General features: G+C 39.9%; 3 protein-coding genes across 3 annotated transcripts in view; 2 read left to right on the top strand and 1 right to left on the bottom strand.

Annotated features, from left to right (window-relative positions):
- The window catches only part of LOC145493516 (tripeptidyl-peptidase 2-like), a 30,656-nt gene extending 19,704 nt beyond the window's left edge, over positions 1 to 10,952 (top strand). The window contains exons 30-41 of the mRNA XM_081472998.1: positions 9 to 87; positions 836 to 922; positions 1,528 to 1,583; positions 2,093 to 2,189; positions 3,084 to 3,140; positions 3,240 to 3,313; positions 5,855 to 5,903; positions 6,492 to 6,558; positions 6,647 to 6,700; positions 8,525 to 8,586; positions 9,175 to 9,297; positions 9,784 to 10,952. Of these exons, the coding sequence (XP_081329124.1) occupies positions 9 to 87; positions 836 to 922; positions 1,528 to 1,583; positions 2,093 to 2,189; positions 3,084 to 3,140; positions 3,240 to 3,313; positions 5,855 to 5,903; positions 6,492 to 6,558; positions 6,647 to 6,700; positions 8,525 to 8,586; positions 9,175 to 9,297; positions 9,784 to 9,873 (895 nt within the window). The 3' untranslated portion in view covers positions 9,874 to 10,952. The remainder of the gene's footprint in view (positions 1 to 8; positions 88 to 835; positions 923 to 1,527; positions 1,584 to 2,092; positions 2,190 to 3,083; positions 3,141 to 3,239; positions 3,314 to 5,854; positions 5,904 to 6,491; positions 6,559 to 6,646; positions 6,701 to 8,524; positions 8,587 to 9,174; positions 9,298 to 9,783) is intronic.
- Positions 10,953 to 13,247: 2,295 nt separating this feature from the next.
- On the top strand, positions 13,248 to 23,431 carry LOC145491934 (transcription factor Dp-2-like). Its single transcript, XM_081471233.1, has 14 exons — positions 13,248 to 13,582; positions 13,885 to 14,015; positions 14,366 to 14,432; positions 16,261 to 16,352; positions 16,812 to 16,924; positions 17,478 to 17,555; positions 17,632 to 17,758; positions 18,314 to 18,376; positions 19,258 to 19,401; positions 19,497 to 19,565; positions 20,227 to 20,375; positions 21,413 to 21,579; positions 21,962 to 22,022; positions 22,976 to 23,431. Exons 1-14 carry the CDS (start codon positions 13,540 to 13,542, stop codon positions 23,289 to 23,291), a joined length of 1,620 nt encoding a protein of 539 aa, XP_081327359.1. The 5' UTR covers positions 13,248 to 13,539; the 3' UTR covers positions 23,292 to 23,431.
- A 1,657-nt stretch (positions 23,432 to 25,088) lies between these two features.
- LOC145491935 (WD repeat-containing protein 53-like) lies at positions 25,089 to 27,682 on the bottom strand. The gene is made up of 2 exons (XM_081471235.1): positions 26,941 to 27,682; positions 25,089 to 26,177 (listed from the first exon to the last, which is right to left on the bottom strand). Exons 1-2 carry the CDS (start codon positions 27,680 to 27,682, stop codon positions 25,825 to 25,827), a joined length of 1,095 nt encoding a protein of 364 aa, XP_081327361.1. The 3' UTR covers positions 25,089 to 25,824.
- Between the last annotated feature and the right edge of the window lie 30 nt (positions 27,683 to 27,712).

Below are 27,712 nucleotides of genomic sequence, written 5' to 3'. Positions count from 1 at the left end.
AAACGCAGGATTCCCAAAGCTGCCAAGCCTGGTCACATTCTAAAGGGGACAGTTTCTTACGTGAAAAGTGAGACTGGTAAAAAAGCGGTAAGGATAGGAATTCGTATTTTGCTTTGTTTTGCATTCACTAGGAGGAGGCAGCGTTGCCGAGCGGTTGTGGCGTCGGACTTGAAATCCGGAGATCGCGGGATCAAGTCCTTTTCTGGCCACTAGCTGGGATTGTTTCCGGTAGACCCGAGTTCAACTCCTTGGCCACGGTTGTAAAATAGCCAACTGGTCTGTCTCCTGCCAGCTGGGAGTTTTAACCATGTTATGTTCATTAGCGTTATTTGTTTCATTGTTTGTTTCCATTGGCCGTGAAAAATCCCACAGGGGGGAGTGGTCAGACAGTTAAGATATTTATTTACTAATTCATGAACCGACTAAACGAAACTTTTATCTCAGCTTTTTGTTTTATTTTTGAATTTAAATAGTGTAAGAGATGTCAAAAACGAAGAGAAATAGTGGTAGTACTAGAAAAAGTTGGAGGAAGAAAATTGTACGTAGGGAGCTTTTTGGAATTTTTTCAGCTATTTGGCAGAGAAACAGCCCCGTGTCCGTTGAATTCTAGCTGAAAGACCCGAAGACTTCCCGATTCCTTTTGTCCAATCAAAATCAAGACGAGTTTTTCCGAAAACTGTCACGTGAGCTTGTCGTAATCCGCACGTGTCATGTTACTTAGCAACATCCCTGATACCGTGGGCTCAGGAGATTTTCGTGGTAGGGCTCAGACTGTAATTGTAATTTTACGGAGGGAAAGGTAACTTTTTTTCTGTTACGCTTATAATTGTTACAGTGCACGTATCCAGTCCAGTTTATTGTCCCTGTGTCAGCCAATAAACAGAACAATAAAGCTGCCACGAACAAACCAGAAGAAAAGCAGGTACAGTTCAAGGAAAGAATTTATGGACATCTAGACATTAGTTATTCGAGAAAGAGCTTAAGTTTCGAATTTTACTCTAGTTGCGCTCCCACAGCCTTCACTCCTCCTGTTGCCGACCAGCGCACGCTCTAGGTCTGTCGTTGCTCGTGCTCGATCTCCTACTCCGATGCCGTGCCGTGTTTACTTCAGTGCAAGTTCTGGAATTCGATTGTACTTTGAAGGAATCGGTCTTTGTGATAAGTTCCTGCTTTCTCATAAGCAACACACTTGACATGATATTCATATTGTGAGGAGAAATTATATTCTGATCATCATTAGGGTTAAGTGATGTAAGGTGACGGCTTCAGTCTCAGTTTGAATTAACTGTTTCGCTGGAGTTTGTTTTTTTGTTTGTTTGAGGTGCGTGTGTGTATAGAGCAGTTTTCAGTGGAGTGTCGTAAAACCAAAACCAAACTAATTACTTACCAGTTACACTACTCAGCCAATCTCAAACCGTAGCAAAACCAAAACCAAAGTAATTGCCTGATTACTTTCGACAATCAATTGAAAACCCCTCTATCATCTTTCAAGAATTTACTATTAGTAATTCTTTGTGCAATTTTCAGCCCAAGCAACAGTTCGAGGAGGCAGTGAGAGGCCTTAAAATCTCCTGGATACCAAGGTGAGTGCGATCTACCTCATTTTCTCCTGTATGTAAATTGCCTATTTCAGCTGAAGGTATATGATGTTCTCTAGCGAATTGTTTCCATATCTCATTTCCACGTGGATATGTTTCAATGTGAAACAAGCCGTAGAGGTCTGTTACGTTCTTTGATGAAAAATTAAAGCTCTGCAGGTTTCTTCCCGTGAATAGAAGCTTATCGTAATTTCGGACGTCCGAGAAGAGGGGTATTATTACAGGGCGAGGCTTATTCTTAAAGTAAGTGTCACTTCACCTTTTGCCATAGCCCCCTCCCCGGAATATCAAAGGAAAAAAAGAGAGATAGTCATTATGAACACGTAACGTAAATAAGCAAAGTACAAAACTTTGTAAAAAGAATACAAGAGAACGATATTCTTCATGCACTTAGACTTTGAGTTTCCTGAGCTCAGAGGTGTAGTGCCTGATGTTCAGTCGCCAAATAATATTATTTTGTGCTGTTAAGATAACTATATTCATTTTCATTTCAGACTGGACGACCTCAGTCTATTTGATGAGTTAGTTGAACAGTACTCTGATCATCTACCACTTTATGTAGCACGACTTCATTTCTTGGATAATTGCAAGGTATGATTCATGTTCTCTGATTTGACACTTGCTAAAAAAAACTGTGGAATTATCTCTTGTATTTAATTGCGTGACGGACCGAGAAGTGACTAGCTATTAGTCCTGTTTCTACGCCGTTCCCGAATAGACCGAGAAACAAAGAATTGTAAAGCACGACTCAACATGCATGGTCTATTTTTTGCCTTGGTGTTTACTGCTTCCTTCAAAACAACTGGGTTTCCCTCAAGAAAATAATAAAGCTCAAATCCTAGATATCGGACTAGCCAAATGATTCATCAGTTTTCCTGTTCGTAGACTTCCCACAGTAGCCCTTCCCCAAGCATCTTGCTTGTAGCCAAGATTGCTCCAGCGTGATTAGTGACGCTTATCAGACCGAACAAAGTGTCTTGTTTGACAGCACAATACAGTGACCCCGGTCAGGTTTTAACCCTTCTCTCACGACGTGGATTGCCACACACTAAACTGCTACGTTTCCCTGTCCTGTACTAGCCGAAAAGCTGATCAGATAAACAATCGCAGTCGGGTTTTGTCCCTCAAATCCTCTGTGCGATTGGAAAAGTTACAATTTTGCCGATTAGCTAGGGAAAGAAACGAGAAGAGAATGAGGCGAGACAAAAAAAAAACCTTCTCTTTCAGCCCGCGCTTCTTGTTGCTCCATCGTTCTTCTTTTTATTGGCATTCATGTATTCGCGTGGCACGCTAGGAAAAGAAAGAGACTGTTTACAGTCTAAAACAACTGTAGCCATTGGCTGATTTTAGTTGGTGTCGAGTTGAGACAACCATTGAAATATAGATTCGCGCTTACACGCCGCCCCTCATATACGCGGCATGACTTTATTTTTGCCTACATATAATGTAGCATCTAACTAGCGTGTTTTTACTTTTTTTCCATAGGATCGGCTGCAAAAGCTTCCACAAATTATAGGTGCTGCAGAAAAAATCATACAGATGGTAAGACTGATGAATACAGTTCTGTATTCTTATTATCTATGCACTAACTGACCCACTCACTAACCGACTGACATTGTTATTTCGCCATGTTATCTACAGATAGACCCTGTTGAGTTGTCCAGCTACTACGGTATGAAGACCGACTCACGTCCAGAGGCAGCTACCATAAAAAGGTACAGATTACATCTGTCTTGTCAATACTGTACTCGGAAATATTAAACAAAATGTAACAAAGGTTGCTTCAAGTAATTCAGCCCATCTTGTTTATTGACATATACTAAAGCTTTCGATGTCAAAAACCGGCTTTGTCAGTATTTAAGGTGGTTCCCTCAAATTAAACGGAAACTTAAGAGGCCCTGCACCTAAGAAACGACCGATGATTTCCGGCTAAAAAATAAAATCGGCCGATTTTTATCTCTCAAGTAGAGGTTACCGAATACTATTTAAAAATGAATTTCTTTTGTTTCAGTTTCGCTTTAAACCAAAAATATCGAGCCGCAAAGTTTTTCCGTCTGAAAGCAGCAAAATCAGGCCGAAAATAAGCCCCCGCAAAAAACTGTTCAGAAATTACTACCGCAACGCAAAATAATGAGAAAACTACACAGTGTTGAAGAAAAAGGCCTTTTAATGCAATATCATTCGATAAACATCAAAAAACTGCCGAAGCGATTAACAAATAAAGTTTCAAATATTGCATACTAAATTAGATGGAGCGTTGGAGCTGATTTTAAAATAATTATTTCTCAAAAGTTCAACGCTTTTGAAAGCAATCACAGTGATGAATGAGACATTGGAGGGATACAAATCACGTTTCTGGGAAAACATTTTTCGGCCAAAGTATATTGACCTTGTACAAAGCGTTCAAAGTTACCGTTTTTACCGTTATCCTGCTACTTCGGCGAAACGCTTCTCTTTTGCCAATACGGCCGTGGATAGCGTGTTAAACGCCACTTTAAACCTTGCTAGGCATTCAGAGACTATCCTGAGTAGAAGGGTGTAGAATTGAAAGAGAAAGGGAGATGAAAAATACACAGAAAAAGAAAATAACTCGAAATTACCATCTGCTAACGAAAGTTGAATCTGGAAAATGTCGTCGCGTGACAGCGGTCAGTGACGTCATTGGTCACAAAGGTCGCAAGAGCGTGGGAAAACGAGTCTGCAATGTCCTTCGGGCGGTCAGCGGCTGGAGATCCAGTCGTGACCCCATAACTCAGATCACGCTTCGGCCAAAACGGTGTGGCTGTTGGGGAAGTTTTTCTCTTTGAGTGACCATCATTTGTGAAAAATAACATAACATTGTTCCACTAAACGTTTTCTGGCCGGGAAAAATTGTTTTCCTATTTGTGCATTCGTTTGGATTCCACCGCTATTGATACAAATAACGTCAATGGCCGCTGTCACGCGACGACATTTTCCAGATTCAACTTTCGTTAGCAGATGGTAATTTCGAGTTATTTTCTTTTTCTGTGTATTTTTCATCTTCCTTTCTCTCTTAATTCTACTTCCTTCTACTTAGGACGGTCTTTGAATGCCTAGCAAGGTTTAAAGTGGCGTTTAACACGCTATCCACGGCCGTATTGGCAAAAGAGAAGCGTTTCGCCGAAGTAGCAGGATAACGGTAAAAACGGTAAAAACGGTAACTTTGAACGCTTTGTACAAGGTCAATATACTTTGGCCGAAAAATGTTTTTCCAGAAACGTGATTTGTATCCCTCCAATGTCTCATTCATCACTGTGATTGCTTTCAAAAGCGTTGAACTTTTGAGAAATAATTATTTTAAAATCAGCTCCAACGCTCCATCTAATTAAGTATGCAATATTTGAAACTTTATTTGTTAATCGCTTCGGCAGTTTTTTGATGTTTATCGAATGATATTGCATTAAAAGGCCTTTTTCTTCAACACTGTGTAGTTTTCTCATTATTTTGCGTTGTGATAGTAATTTCTGAACAGTTTTTTGCGGGGGCTTATTTTCGGCCTGATTTTGCTGCTTTCAGACGGAAAAACTTTGCGGCTCGATATTTTTGGTTTAAAGCGAAACTGAAACAAAAGAAATTCATTTTTAAATAGTATTCGGTAACCTCTACTTGAGAGATAAAAATCGGCCGATTTTATTTTTTAGCCGGAAATCATCGGTCGTTTCTTAGGCGCAGGGCCTCTTAAACCGGCTTTCTAGACGCTGGTAGTTAATTACTTTATGTTAAAAATATGCAATAAAATACTACTTATCCCATGCAAATAAAACAGGTGTCACCGACTCAGGGTACCGCACAGTTTTCAATAATCGAAACATTAGATCCACGTTTTCGACTGGAACCGCAAACCGCTAGCACCAGGTGTCACGCTTGTGGTATTTTTTTTTTAATATACAGATTTATTGTTTCAAACAATTGTTCTTTTTATCGTCGTTTGAAAAACGAAAGCTGTAGCGCGTTCACGGTGGAAGAACAATTGCCGTGATTTACCGCAACCCCTGATTAACTTCTGACGACAACCGACAAATTCCAGGCTAAAATTTGAGGCTAGGGGTAAATAAAAAAAACCTGGTCATGAAATTCTCCAACAACAATTATCAAACGAGTACTTTTATTACCGTCATCTTCGTTAACAACATCCTCAGCCCAATGGAGCATTTTCTAAACAAGTTTGAGCTGATATCGAACTGTTGGCAAGACTTTGTACTTACTAACTCCAATTTATTGTTGTGGCTTAACAGCGAGAAAGATAACCAAAAAGCTTCATTAGTGGATGCACTGTCTAGGAAGGTAAGGATTTGTTTGCGCTCCGGTGCATCTCTTGTATTCTTGTTACACCACGGACTAAAGCCCCGCTGGCAGGCTTATAAGAAGAGAGGGAAGAATAATAAAAAGAGAGTGAAATAGAGCGGTTTTCACGTGTGTCGAAAGTAACTGTTAGTTGCTTTGGTTTTTTATTAGTAGGTTAAGCGATTGGCTTAAAAGAATTGCGCCAATTTTTCATCCAGTCAGAAGTAAAACAAAAACCAATCGTGACGCCCAAACGCACGTTTTCCCGCGCTTCAAGTCAGCTACCTGTCTTCACTTCAAGTTTTGATTGGTTCATTGGATTGTCTGTGTGATTGGCCAGAGTGGTTTTGGTTTTACGACATTCAGTTGGAAACTGCTTTGAGAGGAGATGAAAGTGGTTTATACTGAGATGGTGGTTTGCTTCCGTTTGCTGTCAATTGTGTTTGTAAAGCGCGCCTATTGTGGCCATTGCTCTGAAGATCCTGTTTTTAATCACTGTGTTAAGTGATAAAGTGATTTCGAAAATTGAAACGAACGTTCTTGTCATTTTCAAGTGTCCATATTTTTTTTGTTTTGGTTTGTATTTAGGGAATAGCTCTTGCTGATCAGATATTAAATAAACCTTCAGAAGTGACGCCAAGCGAGGAAAGCCCAGGTACAATAGCAATTAAATAGCTCCTTTAGTTCATCTTATTTACCACATTATAATAAAATTCGCTGCACTTTCAACTTCTCTACCGCAGTTGAACAAGATGTGAGCAGCTCTGAAGATAAAGCAGAGACGGAGGACACAATTTGTAAGTGCAAAATTTTCAACAAGTGGCTCGGCCGTTTTGTTTTTCCATTTTCATATGCGCTTACACACTCGGCGCAAAGCGGTCATGTAATCTCGGAACCAGATCTCACGTGGCCAGGCCAACAACAGTGGGATCTGCAACCAAACGAAAGGTTGAGTTTCGAAGGAGGTTGCTCTTCTCTGATGGCCTTCCTCTTGTGTTTACTGACAATAAAATCCAACAGACCAATCAAAACAAACCTGCTGTCTTTCAACCAATCAAAAAAAAAAACAAGTCGCAACTTGGCTTAGGTGCGTTTTCCCGCGCTTGAAACCTGTTGCACGTTTTGCATCCCCAGTTCTGATTGGTTAATCGTGTTACTTTCATTATGATTGGTCAGACCACAGGCGGCCCAGACGTTGAATACGATTAATACGTGACATTATTCTGTTGGCGATTGCGTTACAATTTTAGCCGTTTATAAGACAACGTATGAGAATGCTTCGAAAATTACTCTAAATACTACGTGTAGAAAACAATTTGAATAAAATGGCTTACCTTGTGTTTGCATTGCGTTATTTTGATGTCTCTGGGTTCCTGGAGGTGGTTTAGAGCCATTTAGGCGAGTTTTACTTTCTGGCGGTTTGCTTCCCCTAAAGAGAAACGAAAGGCGGGCGACCCACTGGCCCGACGGCACGCACTCAAAGCTCCGTAAATTCCACAAAAATTGTCTAATCTCGTCAAAATTGCCTCATGGCAGCCCTCGATAACTCTTCTTCCCATTCGCTTTCTCCCAAGGTTCCAAAGTTTATCTTAATCGCCCGAGAATCGCTGGTTTTCCAGCTCTTGCTTTCCATTTCTGCTCCGTCTCGATCCGTAACCGATTATCTTGGGCACAGGATTTGAATTTTAGCTTAACGACCACGCCATCGTGACAAAGTCGTCTCCAACCGTCGAGAGGCACGGGGCATTTTTTGATCATGCGAATTGCACCGTGCCGCAGTGTTAACAGAAATTAGCGCCTAAAAGCACTGTTAATTGCAAGAATACAAGAAGTAAACAATGTTCAGCTGAATTTAGCGCCTAAAAGCACTGTTAACTGCAACGAGGGATGGCAACAAGTAACTGACCAATTCCCCGTGCCTCTCGACGGTTGAAGGCGACTTTGTCACGATGGCGCGGTCGTTAAGCTAGAAATTCAAATCCTGTGCCCAAGATAATCGGTTACGGATCGAGACGGAGCAGAAATGGAAAGCAAGAGCTGGAAAACCAGCGATTCTCGGGCGATTAAGATAAACTTTGGAACCTTGGGAGAAAGCGAATGGGAAGAAGAGTTATCGAGGGCTGCCATGAGGCAATTTTGACGAGATTAGATCATTTTTGTGGAATTTACGGAGCTTTGAGTGCGTGCCGTCGGGCCAGTGGGTCGCCCGCCTTTCGTTTCTCTTTAGGGGAAGCAAACCGCCAGAAAGTAAAACTCGCCTAAATGGCTCTAAACCACCTCCAGGAACCCAGAGACATCAAAATAACGCAATGCAAACACAAGGTAAGCCATTTTATTCAAATTATTTTCTACACGTAGCATTTAGAGTAATTTTCGAAGCATTCTCATACGTTGTCTTATAAACGGTTAAAATTGTAACGCAATCGCCAACAGAATAATGTCACGTATTAATCGTATTCAACGTCTGGGCCGCCTGTGGTCAGGCGTGATTAGTTTGAATTTAAATCTACAACAGTCAGGAAAGAACTGCACCATGTAGTCAGTGATTTAAAAATATACTTCTTTTTTCAAACTGTTAAATGATATATCTATAAGACTTAATTTTTTTTATTTTTCATTAGACGATAGAATAAACGAAACTTTTAACGAGCTTGTAAAGTGGGTAGACGTGTCAGATTCAAAGGTAGGTCTGCCGGAAAATGTTCTGTTAACGTAAAATCCAGATGTTAAACCAAGCTTCAACAACAGCCTGAACATGCATGCTTGATTGGAGTAACTGATCAATTATTTTTTCTACAACTGCAGAAATTCTCGCGCGCTCATTAGCTAATTTTCATTGTCACTAAGCGGACAGACCCATGAATTTATAATTTATGCCTTTTTGTTATTGTAAAAAAACAAATTGACGTCAGTTTTTCATGCGTCTGTCCTGTTATTGACTTTGAATTTCGTCATAACATTGTCAAAGGAGTCTGTGGATCCATAGCTACTCTGACAATGTTATGACGAAATTCATGATCAACTGACGTCAATTTGTTAATTAGTAGATGATGATTGAATTTCTAAATCTTACACGCTATTGAGACTCCAAGAGTTATCTCCCAATCTTCTTTCTCTTGGTTTCGGCATAAGTAGGAAAGACATTTTTAATCAATTACAAAAAAAGCTAAAAGACTATCCTCAAGTCTAGATACTGATTATCGTCTAGCTTGGTCTTTATTCAAGTCGTTATTGATTTTTTTCTGAGTGACATTATTACCCTTGTTTTAAGATTTTGCCGTTTTACATTCGCCGCGCCGAGGCATTGAAGCTATACGGCCTGGCTTTGAAGTCCTCCATGAAGCAGAATGGAGATGGCACACCACACAGGGCAAATGATGACAAAAATATCGAGGTAAGCTAGCTATGTCGGGAATAATTTGACGTAAAATAAGACGTAAAATTGTCCAATGAAGGCGTAAGTGTTTTATTGACTGGTGGGGTGCAAAGCCAGTGAATAACCGTGATAAGGCCGCGTTACCCGCGCTTACCACCATTTTCCCGCGCTTACCACTGGTCACGTGTTTTCCCGCGCATCCCACCTGTTCCACATTTTCCCGCGCTTGTCACCGGCAAGTGAATATGTTCAGTTCCTGCGCTTGGGTTTGATTGGTGATTTTGTTCTTGCTTTTGGCTTGACCCGTTGCAGGCGCCTTCTTTTACGGAGTTTTTTTGATTGGAACAGATTTACTTGATTCACTCAGTACTGCTATTAGTCTCCAATTAAACTGTTAAGATGGCGAGACTTCATCTCGCGTCGATTTCCTTTGCGTGGCGACACCCTACATTAGAGACTACTATCACCAATGACTGAACATTTTCTGTTGTTATTTTTTTTTAGCTATTCGAGAAGCTTGGCTGGGAACATTGTGCACGCTCGAGCAGAGAAAGCCTTCTGGTCAAGTATCCTACCAAGTACCAGCCGTTTTGATGTACAATTCTTATCAGACGACTTGACATGTTTTCAATTTGATAGGTGTGAATTACATGCACGCGGGCACGTGCAGCACGCATAGAAACTCACGTACGCTTTTGCAAACCGCACCTGGCTCCTACCTCGACGGTAGCGCCAGCGTTGTCGTCAGTTGTACTGCTTGGGTGGGATACTGGTGGCCGTGTAGATTACCGGAGGTATCGGCATGCCGGCAAACTTCAATAGAGTTCAACTTCGCAGGCATGCTTGAGGTCTTCGTGGCATGCTGGCGGAAGACATTTTCAGTGCGAAATGCTTGGGCAATTGCTGGTGACAATCGCAGAGCCACCCGTGGGTGGCATATCAAAATTAGGCTTAATTAAGCCCGGTTTTCACTGCGTCATAAACACAAGCATAACAATTACGGTAGTGAGGACGTCCACAACACAAACATAATCAGGCAGGCATGCGCGGAATGGATAATTACCTTATTTTCAGTTCCATACCTCCGCGATACAATGAAACAAGATGGCGTACGCACGCTTATGCTCATGTTTACGGTAGTGCGTTTTCACTTGACATAAGCATAAGCACAAGAAGAACAAAAAGTTTTGTTCTGCTTGTGCTTATGCTTGTGTTGTATGCTTCCTAACTACCGTGTGCTTACGCTTGTTGCTAGTGTTATGGGTGTCCTCACCACCGTGTTGCTTATGCTTCTAGCTTGTGCTTATGTTGTAGTGAGAACCAGGCCTTACCCTCAATGAGGAACTCAAATATTTTCTATTCATAAGCTCCTTTGTAAGATAAGTTCAAATTACGCCTATCGTAGAAAGCAATTGTGATCTTAATTGGCACTGAAAAAGTTTTTCTTTATCGTTTTGTTATGTTAAGTCTTATACTTCCTCTCAGAGAGTTACACTATGTTTGAACTATACAGCAGTGCTATAGTAACAAACATTTACTAATTCTCTCAACTGTCGTATTTGCAGGATAGGCTAGTATTGTCAGACTTTTTAATGTATGGTATCTTTGAATTTTATTCACTAGTTACAGTGGAGATGGTTTGTTTATTAAAATAAAGCTATACACTTCTGGCTGCTGGGATTTAATCTCTGAAAGCGTTTGAATCCAGCGTTGAGAGCATCTTATGCACGTGGTCCGACTTTTTGGTGTCAAACAGACAGGCAGATAGACAGGCAGACAGATAGACAGACAGTCAGACAGGCAGACAGACAGATAGACAGACAGACAGACATAGAGATAGCATTACGTGTGGCTAAAGTATGGTGCGGCCAAGTGTAGTGGAAAGCATTGCACATAAAAGAGTGAGTGAAGTTCTTGCGGACCTGTGCATCAATTTGCGCGTTACGTTACATTTTTTTTTTTTTTGCGGCACTAAGCCACCATTTCCACATACTCGTCTCTTCCAAGCAAATGCCTTATCGTGGCTGCTGGTAATTTTAAGACCTACGTTATTTGGATTGCCAGTCTTTTCTGTTTAATTTATCCTCCCCGTATGCTGTTATTCTCTCGATTCACTGTTAACCCGTAAGTCTCGACTGATCAAAATGAAATTTATCCTGGTAATATCAGTTCATACTCCATCGCACAGGTCTTGAATTTAGCAAATGATCGCAATTGAACCCTGATAATTAACTCAATTCTCCAAACTAGTACTATAAGAAATGTAAGCAGTACTGTAGGAAGAATTCTTATGTCCACATCCGGCTTATGCACGCAATAAGAATAGAAAACTGATCATCAACTAGGTGTTACCGGTAATGTCTGGAAAGATGCATAAAAAATATCATTAACACAAATTTACGATTATCGGCAAAGTTATTGAGCTAAGATTTAATTTTTGCCCCACGGTTAGATACCTACTTCAGTTTTCCGACCCCTTCCCCCACCTCCTCCACCCGGTGGCCCGCGTCTCCGACGAAATTTCATGGAAAATAGTATACGGAAAATATATTTGCAGACGCTTTGCCTACACTTTAGAGCAGTGCAAAGGCAGTGCATACTGTTGTGTTTACAGATGAATATTATTATGCATGCAACTGGCAAAGGGCTGGTGTGTCAATATTTGCTTGGCAGAAACGATCATGCTGCAAATGCGAAACGTTTCGGTTACGGATAAAACTCTTAACAAGCTGGGAAATCACCACGGTTCTGTTAAGTTTCCTATTTTCTTTAACGACGAATTCAAATAATACATCGAGTTGTGTTTCAAAGTACAGCTCTTTCCGTACATTTCGGCTACCTACCTTCTGGTAATTACTATTTATAACTTACGCTTTTGTGAGCAGGCACCAGAGCGCGAAAAGTTAAAAATATTAGCTCTGTCTCTCTGACGAATTACCATCACAATACATGTTTTAGGATATCTTTATGTTTATTTAATCTAGATCTAGCGAGTTCCTTTCTCAGGTTCTAATCGAGAAGTTGTGTTCGTCACTCTTCAACGTAATATTTTTTGGTCACCTTTAGTGCTTGCCCCTCTTTATATGTAACTTTTAATAGAAAAAGTCATAATTGCATACGCTTTAAGATCTGGGACGTGGAAAACTTCAAAAGGTGGATTTTCACAATAATGCTAAATTATTCAAGAAAAGCTAGTTTAGCAAGGTAAAGGTTATTCAAGTGTGTAGCCGCAAATATTGCACAAATTTCATTTTTAGTGGAATCAATGTATTCGCAGCTCGCGCATGGAAGAGCATGCATTTGAGCATAAAAAAGAAACTATAAACGTTTTCTCCACGAGAAGGACGAATTGTGTTATTAGAAGCTATTAGAGTAGAACATATTTTTCTGGTCACTCCTATGTTGAGGTCTTGAAATTATTACTAGTAAAAAAAAAATCGTACTACAGTCAAAAGACTACTGACGAAAGAGAAAACCTGTGCTGCGGTTTTTCCTGAACATAAATTGACTCCGATATTGTCAATTACTGCTCTCCGGCATAGCAGATAACTAGTTTATTTATCCCCCTGAGTATCAATAGACTTAGAAAGCGTATAATAAGATGCAATTTGAAAGAAAGATTAGCTGATTTTCTGTATTTTGTATTCAATGCTTGAGTGCGTTTTTTTACAAATTTAAAAACGGGCGGCATTGTCTTTGTAAAGGGCGCTGGCGAAAGATGAAAATCTTGTTCAAACTGCGGTGGATTCTCCACGTAAAGTGAAAGCTGAAGTGAAATTTCAGGGACATTTTCCCTCCATAACTCAACTGACCAATCATAATCAGCCGAGATTTTCCCGCGAACGAGGCAGCGAAGAAATGCCCGGAATGTTGCTTTTGCGCAGTGCTTAACTATTAGCCACGTGGTTAATGATAAGCCAATCAGAGCGCAAAATTAAACCCCACCGCGAAGATCGTTTGTCAGGGCCTGAAGTCGGTGCAAAAACATGTCCGCTTGATCGAGGAATTAAGAAACTAGAACCTAATTTCTCTTACAGTAACCCTCAAATATGTCTCATCAACCAATGCTGCACTAGATCTAACATTTCCGAGTACTTCTATAACGATCGCGTCGAAATCAAACCGTTTCCCTGCTGGCGATTTCGACAAGTTTCTGTCGCATTCTACGCTTGAGGCTCTGCGCAAACTTTGGTACACGAATCACCCATGCGATCGGTTGGAGCTACAGTGAGAGTATTAACTTCGCTTTAGATTATACTGATGTCGAATCCAACTGCTACACTCACAAGCTTGTGGATCGAAGGTCAGTGGTATCCGATTTTCGTTTTATACACGTGTTTGTTTTCCGTTTATGTGTTAACATGAAATGAGCTGTATGCGTTTTTCTTTATACAAGCGAGGTTTACGTTTCTCTTACGCCAGCACTTGTGAAAGTGGGGCATTGTTTTCCATCGATTTCGTTCGCAGCCTTGCTGCTAAAAGAGACTAGGTTCGTGTAGAGTGTATTAGCTTGACGTGTTCTTTGGAGACACGCTTTCCTTTCTCCTAAGAAGTTAGCAATTCAATTTACAAGTGAAGGCTGCTAAATATTCAAATCTCTTGTAGGTCAGCCGAGCCCTGTGAAAAGTAACCCCTCTACTCCAGTTAAAGGAGTCGTGAGCCGGGACACCTCCATGGTACAGGAAGACTTTTTAAAGTTTTACAAAGAAAGTGGACTTGATTCATTAGCCCGAGAGGTAAGGATAATCGACCTTACCTCGTGTCGATCTACTTCTCAATAAGCGATTGCACCAGTTTATCACTCGAGGAACAGTATAAAGCATACTTAAATTTATCCGCGATAGTTTGTAACATCGCTATTCATAATTCATGATAATATTTCCAAAGTTCTTCATGTAGATGAGACATACTCGTTCTCCGTCGGGCCGCTTGTACTAAGATCGACTGCATACTGTTGAACTTCTGATCAGTTCTTTATTGCGCGAATATCCACTGCTCTCCTTGAAAGAGTTTTATATGTTTAACTAGAAGATTTTTCCAACGCTGTAGCAGCTTTAACACTAAATTCTTCGCCTTTGACTGGCAGGCTGGTGTGATTGACAACAATGGAACCATAGATGGCCTAAAAGATGCCTCTCATTCAAGAGTCAACAGTGAGTTTTCCTTTGCCTGTTTGTTTTTGGATTTGATTTACCCAAATGTTAATCAGTTTCCCTTGAGATGTCTCTGACTTGAATCTATTCATATTCATTTTATCTCCGCTCGCGAGAATTGCTTGAAATCGACAATATCGTTTTCATAGCTCCTGATGGAAACTCTAATTGCCCAAAGCCTTTGGACTCTGTTATTGGCTCAAGCGAAAATAAGCTTACGGTTTTGAGATTCTCACGCTGTATAAGCTTACGTATTTATTTCCTTGAAGCTGGCCTTGTTTGTTTATTGTTTAACTGAAACTCTTTGGTAGATCGTATCTTTCTTGGAGAAACAGAAATTGACAGAAGATAAACATGCATGTTGGTGGGTGAATACATATCTAGAGAAGAGGGTTTGTGAGAATGACGTACCAGTAATTGGTTTTAAGCCTCACTGTTCTTTTCTACTCTGAGGCACTTCGTCTACAATGCTGTTTTGAAAACTTAAAAAACCTGTCTTTTGTGCTTAATGGGAGCATGACACTTCTCAATCAAAACTGAAATTTGATGTTTTTTTCTGTCTTGTGATGCATTTCACCCAAGCAGTAGCCATGAACACATTAAAGCATGGCATTTTTCATGTTTTCAGCCGGAAGGCGATTGGTTTTCACAGGTGGGCAAAACTACTTGAACAGAACTTTTTTATAGGAAAAACTATTTGCCTGGTGGTCAAACCAGGCGGGCAAAATCGTCCTTACAACTATTTGCTTGGTGCTCGGCCCCAAATTCACGAAACCCCTGATTTTAGTTGTCTAACTGATATCATTGCTCCAAAATGGGTTTTCAAGCCCCAGGTTAATCAGAAAAAACTTGCATACATGTAGAAAGCAGAATCATACTTAAAAACATCTACACAGCCTTCTGGGCTTTTAGAATGCATATCACAATAAACCCACACATATTGATTGCATGTAGATCTATATAAGCTGGGCTAAAGAACTGACAGAAAAAAATTTTGTCCCAGCTGAAATGAGTCGGTAAAATTGTGATAATCTTTGTAAATTATTTGATTGCAAACGTGCAAAAAGCTATTTTACTTAAACTATAGACATGGATACATTTTCTGAAAAGTCATAATAATGTCTCTTCAATGTGGTTAATTTTGCCGAGGTTGACGTAATTTGATATCCATATGACATCACAGCAATGGAAAATTAGTATTCACTCGAGAAAAGCTCCTACGAATCTCAAGGTGTCAATAAAAGTTGTTTCTGGTGTGCCAGGAGTTTGATTAAATCTCTTAAAATTTTGACATACTCAGCATGTCTTATGGGCAACTGAGAGGCAAAATTCATGACGCACAGAGTACATCATATCTAGACACGAGGTTAAACGCAGCCCTTATAAGGGAACTGCAGTTGGATCTCTCTTTGGAACAGCAGAATAAACTGGATGTTACAGAAAGGTGGCTGTTGGAAAGAGTTTTTAGTGGGAGCACAGTGTATGAATTGGTGCACTGTTGGGTCCATTGTAGAGAGGGAGCCAGCAGCAGAGGTTTGAATGTGTGAATGTCAGTTGATCCCATTCCCAACAGGAGTGCAGGATCACACATACTGGTGAAACTGTAGAAGCTTATAGGGGTCTCGTATCTTTGGACCTCATTTGAGATCCCATCTACTTCTGCTGCCCACACCTTGAAATCTTATTCGTAGTTGACGTAAAATAAACTTAACTTCATAGCTACTGGATGCATATAATGGTGATGACAAATTAATGGTAATAAGTAAGCCAGTATCAGTACAACTCAGTCATAAGGTGTGCTCACGAATATCACTTATTTTATCAACAGCTGCAAACAGCCCAACTGTTATACCTGCCACCTCTGCCAAAATGTCACCTGTGATTTTGCCAAAAACAGTGAATACTGCACCTTCACCAATGGTAAGGAATCCAAGTGTTTAGTAAGTCAGATGAGAAGAATAGAGACTTGCACTACACTCTTATTTCAGAGGTAAAAGCAAGTATTGTTCCCTGCAATAATTGGGAAGTCACACACATCTTAGCAGCCCTGTCAAAACATTAATTGTAGTAGCATACAAGATCACAGCTGAAGTAGTTAGCAGTGAAGGCCAGAACTTGATTATTCTCATAGTAGCTTTCTCCACTCAGAGTTGTACATGTTAATGGTAACCAGCGAATGAAATGCTGGCTGTTCCTGTCCAGTGGCGTGGGTTGGGGGTAGAAATACTCTTAGTTGCAGATCATGCTACAGAAACCAGGGACAAAAACTGACATGATAAGCTGCACGGCTTAGTCACAGACTTTATCTTTGACCTTAACATTTCCTGTACAGAGAAGCTACATTGTACTTATGGATTAAGTAACTATACTTTTCCAAAGGTGATTGGTTCTCCTGGACCGCACCAGGTTATCGCTGTGGGTGGAAGTCCAAGAACCCCAACAATGATTGCCGCACCAATTGTACCAGCTAATGCAGCAGCCTCATGGCCAAGGTGATTGTTTCTACGAAATCAATATAATGTCCATATTCCTTTGTTTTAAACTATGCTCAAAATTTCCCTTCTCTTTACTTCTAGCACTTTTCATTATGTATTTTTGAATGCTTAATTTCAAGGTTAGCACGCTAATTATTAGTTGACTGTATTTCCCAGAAAGTTTGACCCCAAAAATTCTTTGCTGATTATGTACATAGCTTTGCAAAGATTTGAGTGAGTAAGGTCTCTGATTGGTTGTTAATGCCGTAGAAGAATTTCAGAACTGAGTGACTAACAATCATGGACGCAATCATTGACACTGTGAATCTCAGTAATGTGACATCATGAGCACAGAATGATGTTTTTTTTTGGTTCAAATCTTGAACATCAGACATGCAAGGATGATGCAACTGTCAAGACAGATTTTTCTTTTCTCTGATTAAAGAGCTACTTCCAGTACTCTTTCCATTGGTCAGAAGAATGCAAAAATGAAGGAAAAAACCACATGCTATGCCCTTGGTATTTATGAATTCCTAACAATATTTTGTTGTATTTTTTTATTGAATTATAGAGTAAACACGACTCCAAATAGTGGGAAGAAAAGAAGGATGGATTGCATGGAAAATGATTTACTAGACAGTGCAGAAAGGTAACTGTTAAACTTTGAAGAAAAATTAATGATTAGTATGCATTTACTCATTTACAGTAACTGTTATTTCTTGCAGGAAGCGAGGCAAAAGACTGCCCAGCGCTGGCCGCTCAGGTGGAGATAAAAGTGGAAAGGGATTGAGGCATTTTTCAATGAAAGTGTGTGAGAAAGTTCAACAGAAGAGAACAACATCATACAATGAGGTAACATGGTCAAATGGATGAATAGATGATAACTGTCTTTTTGTAGGTTTTTTGCCGTTTTTAACTACTTTGAAGCTAATTACCTAGTCTGTCCACAGAGCCTCCATTTTGTCTTGAGTTCATTGAGATCGCAAGCTTAGCCAAATATTAACCTGGCATGTGGAATATGAACTAGCTGAAACACAAAGGGGGTTGTGCTGGGGAAAAGACAAAATAGAGGTCTCTAGACTTCTTTTGAGAAACTGAATTCTCTGTTTTTCCAGAAACGGAAAATTCCAATTAGCTTAAAGGCCATTATCATTACAATGTCAATGTCTCATCACATGTGCATTTGGACAGACTACTTATAACTCTGATATCAAGAAAAAGCCAAAGCCCCGTTAACCAGGACCTGTAGGCAGACGCAACCCACCAGCAGACACTCAGTTATGTCATGTAATCCCAGTAGCATGCAGACACTACACCTTTAACATCCCATAAGTGGACTTTGGGCTTAGGGTTTGAATGCATTGCTGAAAGTATTTTACATTGAAGTGGCGAACAATCTTCTTTCAGGTTGCTGATGAGCTCGTACAAGAGTTCAGTGATCCTGACAAACATCTCTCACCAACAGACCAGGTAAGTTTTGATCAAAATCTTTGTTATTGCAGTGTGTGTAGAGATAGTGGTATATAAATGTGCACTGTAAATTATGAGGACTAACTTCCAAGTAGGCTGGTATGAGAAAGGCAGTGCACAAATTAAGCAAAGACAAAATGATGCCAATGTTCAGCCCATGCACTGTAGAACACTGTCTCATTCTGGTCACAGTGTGCAATGTGGCCTTGATCTTGCAAACAGGATGTATTGCAGTACCTTTGTTAAATCTGCTTAGTGCCATAGGACTTGCCAGATCAGGAGTGTTGTTTAGGAATAGTAGCCAGCCAAAACTGCCAGCTATTTAGCCATCTCTTACCTCATGCTACCAATGCTGAAGATGAACAATCTTACTGCATAAAAATAAGAGAACCGTAGCCAGGACAAAGCATATTAGAAACTTTTACAAAAATGTTCACCATTTGGCTATAGAAAGTTAAAACTTGCACATGACCATAACTATTGCACATAATCCAATTAAACAACATAAATGTATCATCTTTCCCCAAAGAAGCAAGCATTTCTGGTGGAAAATTCTTCTGGAAAATCTCTCGAGCATTGGCATTTCCCACTCCCTGTGGATTTGTGACTCATTGCTTTTGAATTTGTTGCTCACTGATATGACCTCCTATTTCTTGATCAGCCATCTCCATGTACTTTGAAACTTATAATCATATCAATGAAATTAGTGAACAGATGCTCATTGCCTGCTACTGCCGAGATCGGCATAATAGTCCCAGAATGTTTGTGCCACGTAGCTTTGCTGCAAGGCTGTGTTGTCAAAAACTCACTGTTTAAACTCTCAACTAGCTTTTACGTATTGTGTAGCGCAGTCAGTCACGTTGGAGTTGTGTGTATTTTAGGCTTATGACCAGAAAAACATCAGAAGAAGAGTTTATGATGCCCTGAATGTGCTGATGGCCATGAACATCATATCGAAAGAGAAGAAAGAAATCAAGTGGGTGGGACTACCTACAAACTCTGCACAGGAATGCCAACAGTTAGAGGTAGAAATGACTGTGTAGTATGTTGATTTGAGTTCAAAGCTGGGCAAACTTGGACTGTTAAAGTGTCTCTAACAAAAAATATTTGTTACCTGCAGGAAGAAAAGAAAGAAAGACAAGAAAGAATAAGGCAAAAGACCGCTGAGCTTCAGGAACTAATCCTTCAAGTAAGCTAGTGATAATTATCATTAGTATCACCCAACTAGTGGACTAATGCAAATCCTGCATTTTGATTGGCTCATTGAGTAGCGAAATTGGCGCCATCGAGCGTGACGCTTTCTTTCGTTTTATTCCCAAATAAATATTTCTTCAACTTGCATTTGCTAACTTTATTATTACCTTTTCTGTCCGACTAGTTGGGTGATACTAAAACAATTAGACCCTTCGCCCTCAAGGGCCACGGGTCAATAGCCCGCAAGGGCTACGGGTCTAATTGTTAAATATTATTCCACAAGTGGGTGTTAGATATGAGATGATAGATAGCCAACAAGGTGTTTGGTGCCAAGTTGGCTACAATCATCTTATATCTAACAAGTGTGAGTGGAAGAATTTTTTTTTTAATGCCCCCAAAATATAAAAAAACTAAAATAGAAGTGCAAAAAGCCCCAAAAGTTATGTGTACGCTTACCATGTTTGTAGAGCATGGTATAATTGCATGAATACCAGGATGGCTAAGCCAATGAATCTTGAATTACAGTACATTATCCAATGATCCATTTGTTAATAATTTGTTTGAGGCATCATTTAGTCAGTTGCTGAACTTGCCTCAAAAACAGTGCTTTAGCCTGCTTGTTTGTACTAACACTTCAATCTGTGTTTCTGTTTCAGCAAATAGCTTTCAAGAACCTTGTTCAGCGCAACAAACAGGTGGAAAAGGAACAGGGTTCTCCAGCCCCCAACACAGCTATTCATCTCCCGTTTATCATTGTAAACACAAGCAAGAAAACTGTCATTGACTGTAGCATATCTAATGACAAGTAAGTCTTCCACTAATATTGCAGTTGTTAGTAGTTAATTGTCATTTACCAGTAAGGGTGAGACTAAGGAGGAAAGGACAATAGCCTGAAACCTGTTTAAGGGTCTAATCTGCATGGCTTATCTTTGAAGACTCTGCTTTGGCACAAGTACATTTCCATAACCATTATTAATTCTTTGCTGCACCAGGTTTTTAGCCAGGATTTGAAAAGTGGGTGTCCAAAATGTGTAGTTCCAGAAAATATCCATACCTCCCCCATGCAAGGGATTTTTTCTAAGACCCCCTCACCCCCCTGGAAATTCCAATAAAGCTTCACATATTTCTTTAAATTTTTTGGTCTTACAGAACCCCCCACCCCCCAGGAAATTCCAATCGCTTCTGTGGCAGGAGTATGGATATTTTCTGGACCTGCACAATGTGCTATTTGGTCTGCTAAATGTGAAAATAAAACAACTTCCTTTAAAAAGTGGGCGTCCACAGTACTCCTGAACACCCACCTGTGCTGTACTCTGATCGTAGTCCTTCTCATTCAGTAAATGGCGTTTTGCAAAAATCATATGGAATAGTGGTCCCAATAGTGGTTATGGCATTTGTGGTAGCAGCTGATGACAACGACCATCCCTTCATGTACTGTTTTCATAGAAATACTCTGATAGTAGTCATTCGGCAGTCATAGTTTAAAATGTGTTTGAGCCCTGTGAAACAATCAGTCAAACAAAGATATGTTCTAGAACCTGACTTAACATGTTATAAAGACATCTCTTTGACACCAAAGAGAGTTCATTGAGTTCAGAGGGAAAAATTCCTTCTTAATTAGTGAGCATAATTTCTTTGAGTGGTTAAGAGAGGCTGTAGTGCATATATGATCAATCTGTTTTTTGTTTTTGTTTTTGTTTTTGCGTTTTGTTTTGCTCTTAAAAGCCTGGACATCTCCTGCAAGTGTTCAGAAACTAGTACTCAAATGGAGGCATTTGTTTACTTGGTTGCCCAACTATACATGTATGAAAATAATCATTGTCTACTTAAATTGCTTCACAGATTTGAGTATCTGTTCAACTTCGATAACACATTTGAAATCCATGATGATATTGAGGTGTTAAAAAGAATGGGAATGGCATTTGGTTTGGAGAAAGGGCAATGTGCGGAGGCAAACCTTAGAGCCTCAAGAACAATGGTTCCTAAGGCGCTTGAACCTTATGTTATGGGTAAGTTTGTGAGGTAGTTTTGTAAATCATGCATTGTAGTTTACTTTTATGACTGGTTCATGATAGCATCTACAATGTAGGATAAAATAATGTGAAGTGAAAGTGAAAGTGAAAGAACTAAAGTGAAAGAGGTATTTGGGATCTCTTCATATGAGCCAGGTAACCAAGCTAGCACAGTTACCAGCTGAGGACAAATTTTATTGTCTGTTCATATGGGAAATTTCAGTCTGGTTGGCTGAAGTGGAAATACATGCCAGGCAAACATTGGTAGCAATTCTCCTGGCCTCTTCATGCTACAATTACTGGAGTTAGGCCCCATCTCTGATAAGTCATTTTGCCCGTAAAAAGAAATTCAATTTGATTGTGTCTTTTTTTTCCCAAGATATGGCAAAGTCAGGTCCAGTTGGACTTGGTGGAGTCCTCAGCAATCACACCACCCCCAAGTAAGTTAAGACTGATGTGATGTAGTTCAACAGCAGTAGGAGTAGATTGCACTGTCTTAAAAGGCCCCAGTCAACCACCATTGTTTCTATTTTCATGGAAGAGTTTGGCTGTTACATTAAATTTGGAGCATGTTGAAACAAAGGAAATCACTTTGAAACTGCAAAAGATAATTAAACATGCTTTCGAGAACAAAACGCAGGGTTGTCATTAAGGGCCGTAACCTGTGACACCCGCTACGGCTGAGTATGTTTGATGAGCCCTTTATGTTATGGGTGAACTGGACTATAGTTGATACAATTCACCTAAAAGGTAACAAGTTTGTTACGGGTGTGAAGATCAAGGCGACAGTTGACTCAAAACTCAATGACAGCCCTGCAATGTAAAGTAAGATTTTGCTTCACCATGCAGTGCCAATCATTTAAATTGACTGAGAAGAGCAGTGGCAGTACACATAGAAGTGTACACATAGTACTCTCTTATTGGTACTAGTTGAGGGAACATCTCCAGGTGTTTTGAAGACTTCCTCTGTTATACATCCCCTAGGAATGCCAGGTCAGAACTCTTCTGCTAATGCCACCAGAGCACTGCTACAAGGAGTGACCAAGACATTTCTATGTATTTCCTTCTCTTTTGAAGTTTAGGGGTTTCGTTAACGTTATCAGCAGGAGGGTAACTGGCAAAACTATTTGATCTGCACTTCTTTGTGAGAAGCAAAGCAAAATGCACTGCTCAAAATAGGGTCAGGTGGTGGGCATTAGTGGACAACCTATGCTGAAAGTTCAGTGGTAGAGACTTTTCCTTGTGTCGGCTCATTTCAACCCATCTGGCATTACCTTCAGCAACTATTGGTTCTGTTCTAAGGGCCAATATGATGGTGAAACAGTAGTTACCTTTTTCTGTGCTTCAGTCTTGTAACTTCTGATTTCATTAGTTTGTTTTTCTTGTTATGTAGCAAATCAGGTTCTTCAGCTTCGCCATTGGTTTCAGCTACAGCACGAATGTCACCTCTTCCTGCTCCAAACACCCCCTCATCACCACTGGCCACTCCTCTATCTCAAGGGCATGTCACTTCACCTTTGCCCATGGCAACCACCAACTCAAGGACACAGAATCGCACATCAAGGACATCCTCAATGGCAAGTGACAGTGGCCCCTCACATAGAACCATGTCTCCATATTCCTTTCCTTCTTCTCCAGCTTCAGACGCATCTTCTGACTTATCGCAAGATGGATTTATGGACACTGATGAGACGAATTCACATCACTGATTTTTAAGGACGTTTTAAAAATACATGTGTATGAGTGTGTGGAGTTGACAGTGTCAGCTATAATGGCATTATCATGTGAGATTCATGATTTATTCTAGTTCTGGACTGCAGTAAACGTTGAATCTTGTACATTTTTACTGGCTAATCATGAGTGATGCCTGATGTTATTTACTCTTGGTTTGTGTGAGGCTTTTAAAGTTGTTTTTCAATGCAGATAGGACCAAGTTAATTGATACAAGAGAACTACAGAATGTCTAAAAGAATGTGGAATAGTCACTTGTTATGTCCAAACGTGTACGTACAGCATTTCACGAAGCGAAACAAACACAGATGAAAATAATACCGTAGAATATTTAGTGATGTTTATCAGCTGGAGTAGTAAGATATGAAACCAAAGAGAATGAATTAATTTTGATAGCATTACAGTATTCTTTGGTTTTGGTTTGATAACCGAAAGTGGTAATGTAGAGGTTTTATGCCATTTTGTTGCTATGGGGACTAATTTGAATGTGTATCTTATAGCACCAAATGGGTTTCTACCATGTGTACCATGCTCTAACGTGTTAGCATGTTGGAGCTAAGCTCTAAAGCCTTCATAGAGCTAGCTTTCTTTTATGATATATTGTACAGCACCTCAGGTAGAGTCCTGAAAAGTGCAATAATGGGTACCTTGTAGCCCATAATAAACAAACAAATAATGAACAGCTGGTTTGAATGTGATGGAAGTGATAGGCCATTTCCGAACTACCTTTAGCCTCTTTCTCAAAATGAGTCTTCATGCCTATCCTTTCATATGAAAATGAAATTTCATTCACGTGGGAATTAACTCATTTTCAATCATATGAATGGTGCACCAGGCCTCACTTTGATAGAGGCTTAAGGAACTTGGAAATGGGCTATTGAGTAATTCTACTAGTGTTTTTCCTCCATCTTTACAATTAACAATTTTTCCCATTTCTCTCCAACATTTACCCTTTTCAAACTTCTTTCCCCAGAATACCAAAATGTGCTTTGCATCTGAAAGGTGTGGACCATTTTACTGTACATCAAATTCTTACATGCGTTTTGAGTGCAACCAGACATTGATCCGTTTTGGTCATTCAAAGAAAACAAACCGTTTGCTGTCATGCCTAAATACCTGTGCCACTATATTTCTAAGTGAGAGCAACACAAGAATATTCTTGTTCTTATTTTGCTTGTGCTTACATTTTTTACTGCTGTCCTCCTAAGTTTTATGCTTCATGCTTATACTTACTTCGACAGTGACAACCATTCCTGATTGAACCACATGCATGCTACACCGGATATTGGGGAGTATCTTAGTGATATTTCCCAATTTTCAAAACTGCGCGTGTTCCAAAAAATATTTGAAGGATGATAAACACAATAGCCTCCATTTGACGCAAAAATATGCTCAGATATTTGTCCTTGGACATTATCTTTTCCTCAAAGCTCACAGTTTTCCTCAAGCTACGCTCTCAGAAAACTGTTCGCTTCTTGGAACAGATGTCCATGGACAAATGCCCAAGCATATTTCCATGTGAAATGGAGACTATTGTTTCTGTAACAGTTCAAATTTTAACCACACTGTGACCTCTGAAGGTTAAATTTTCACTTCTCTTATGATGTATAAACGTCTATAAAGTAACATCCTCTTCTCCCAAAGACCTTCCAACAAGCCAACGAAATAGTTGAAGTATGTGAAAACTAGACTTTGATATTAACATTGTTCCTTTAATCATGTGGACAATAGAGTACATTTGCCAACAGCATTGTTGTCCTCCCTCTATCAAATGTGCCTTTGGGCATCATGGTAGTTGTATTGATGAAAAAAAAACCCAGTCTAAGATGATGAATAGAACTACCATGACTCCCTGCAGGCATGTCTAATAGTGGTAATTGCCCACTTAAGATTGGAAGGAATTTGAGTTTCATGATTTTCAGTTTCCCTCCCAGGGTAGGACTCGAAGGTTCTTTTGAAAGACCACGGATGAAACCCTACTGTGTGACCATTCAAATGATCGCTGTTACGCAAGATTTTCACATGGTACTGTTTATGGTACCTAGTTCTAAGTTACGGTAGTCTGGAGACTCGATGAAACCCTAGTGCATAACCATTCAAGGGGAAGCGATTTAACAGTTGAACCTACCTTTACAGAGACCTCCATAATACAGACACTGATATTAACAACAGTTTACTTCGTCCAAGAAAACCCAGACATGCAGCTTTGCCCCTTTGTTGTTCATTCATGTGAATACTATGGAGTATATTTATGTGGTGCTGTTCATTACAAGTATGCTGTGAAAGCCCTAGTACATGACCATTTAAATGAAAGCGTTATTTGTAGCGTTATGTACAAGGCTATTATCCTGCATTTTTTTAAATTGATTTTGTCAGTTGTGGAAAAACCAGAATAGCGGATTGTTTTCTCCACAATTTCCAAATCAAGGTACCATGTGGTAATAAATCCTAAAAACTGTTTTCAATCTGAAGTGTGTCATTTTTTGTATTAACGTAAATTGAAGTCAATCTTCATGTCACACAGTACACAGATATATCATTTGTTAGATCGGCCACAAAAATATTTTGTGTCGGTGAACTAGATGAAATCCAGTTAATCTTTGATCCATGCTGGACTTCATGGACAACACAGACAGAACTGGCTTCTTTTGCAATGTTCTCTGCAACCGATGTCCCGTTGCACTGGCCACTACTTAGATTCCATAGAACAACTCTACAGTCATCTCCACCTGACACTAGCATGTCATTTGGACTAAACTTAGGGAAGTGGACTTGAGATGCACTGGAGGAATGTTTTTTCAGACACTTGTCAGGAACAAATTTCTTCTTTCCTTCAAACCTGAAAAGTTGGATGCTCCCATTGCCTGAAATCAAAATTTTGGAGCTGTGAGAACCTTTGTATGCCAAAAAGAAAAGAAAAAAAGGGCAAAACAAGATGTTGTAGCCTGACAAATCTCAGATGCTGATAAAAGTTGTTTCTGGTGTGCAGGGAGTTTGACTGAGTGTCTTAAAATTTTGACATACCCAGTACATCATATGAGCAGCTGAGGAGCAAAATTCATGACATACATGTGCTGAGTTGGGAACAGTAACTGCCCTAAGCAGTTGGCAGGTTACTTAGTAAAACAATCACAAAGACACCGTCAATCCCTCAGGGATCCAACATCGTTAGATCTACCACCAGTTCAGACCAACGGTGGACAGGCGTCGTTTAAATTCTCAGCTGCGAGTGCCTGGAACAAACTGCCAAGAGAGATACTTGAGCTTAGAACACTTTCACTTACTTGATGAACATGGACAGCGCCAGTCATATTTGTACGAGTAATGCTTAGGTTTCTCTAGATTTTAACTGATATTTTTGTAAATTAGCTGCAAGTATTTTTGTCAATGTACTGGTCATTGATTCATACCAGTCAATCAATCTTTGTTGATTGACTGACCAGCTTTACTATTACCAGAATAAATTAAGTCTTAACTATTATTTTTTTCATTATTAAGATACTTTGGGCTCTAACTGTACCTTTAAAGCAACCCCAACAATCCTTTACCCCATAATACAAGTGCCCAGAAGAAAACCCTATGGAAGTTGAGGAAAAATTATTTACATCAACGTAAATTTGTTGATACCTAATCCAGCCACAAACATTCTCCCATTTCCTGCCATGTGAATGGAGTGAACAAATGGTGGGTTGATGAAATAGGCCCCTTCTTGACTGTCACCTCCAAGTTCCTGAACATTAACTTCCTGAAGAGGTCTTCCAGAGGAAAAGTCCCAGCTGACAACTTTGAAATCCATGCCCCCGGAAATTATTTCCCAAGGTCTGTTAGACCTGAATTGAACAGTCGAACAAATGTTATCGTCTTTGTTGTGCAGTGACTTAAATAATCTTCCCGATGCCACATCTATTATTTTAATTTCACCGCTGTCATCGCAGGCGGCAAGGAACGTTCCCTTGTCGTGAATGGCCAATTGGTTAATTTCATCCTCGTTGAACTGAAATTCGCAAACGGTAGAGGCAAGATTTCTCAGGTCATAACCTAATATTTTGTTCCCGCAAGAAGCGTATAAACGTTCAGGGTTTTTCACACAAAAGCAAACGCTGTTTACTTCTTTGGTGTCACAGTCACCGGACAGATATGAAGTAAACGGAAGTTTGCTTTGAGATGTACCATCCTTTGACCAGATACACAGCTCATCCTCTCCACCTGAAGCTAAACTACCTTCTCTGTTCACGTCTAAAGATAACACAGACGATGTATGACCTCCAGTCCAAGTACTTTTTTGCATAGTTTTGAGAGAGGTTTGAGGGTGTAAATTCGAGTTTGGATAATTTTCCAGGCCTTGAGTCACGCAAGGCTCTTCGAACATTATAGTGCCAAATATGGCTATCTTTACCTT

This window comes from Orbicella franksi, chromosome 7 (assembly GCF_964199315.1).
Source record: "Orbicella franksi chromosome 7, jaOrbFran1.1, whole genome shotgun sequence".
Lineage (NCBI taxonomy): Eukaryota > Metazoa > Cnidaria > Anthozoa > Scleractinia > Merulinidae > Orbicella > Orbicella franksi.
Note: the sequence above shows the minus strand (reverse complement) of the source record. Positions and strands in the feature narration are given on the sequence as shown.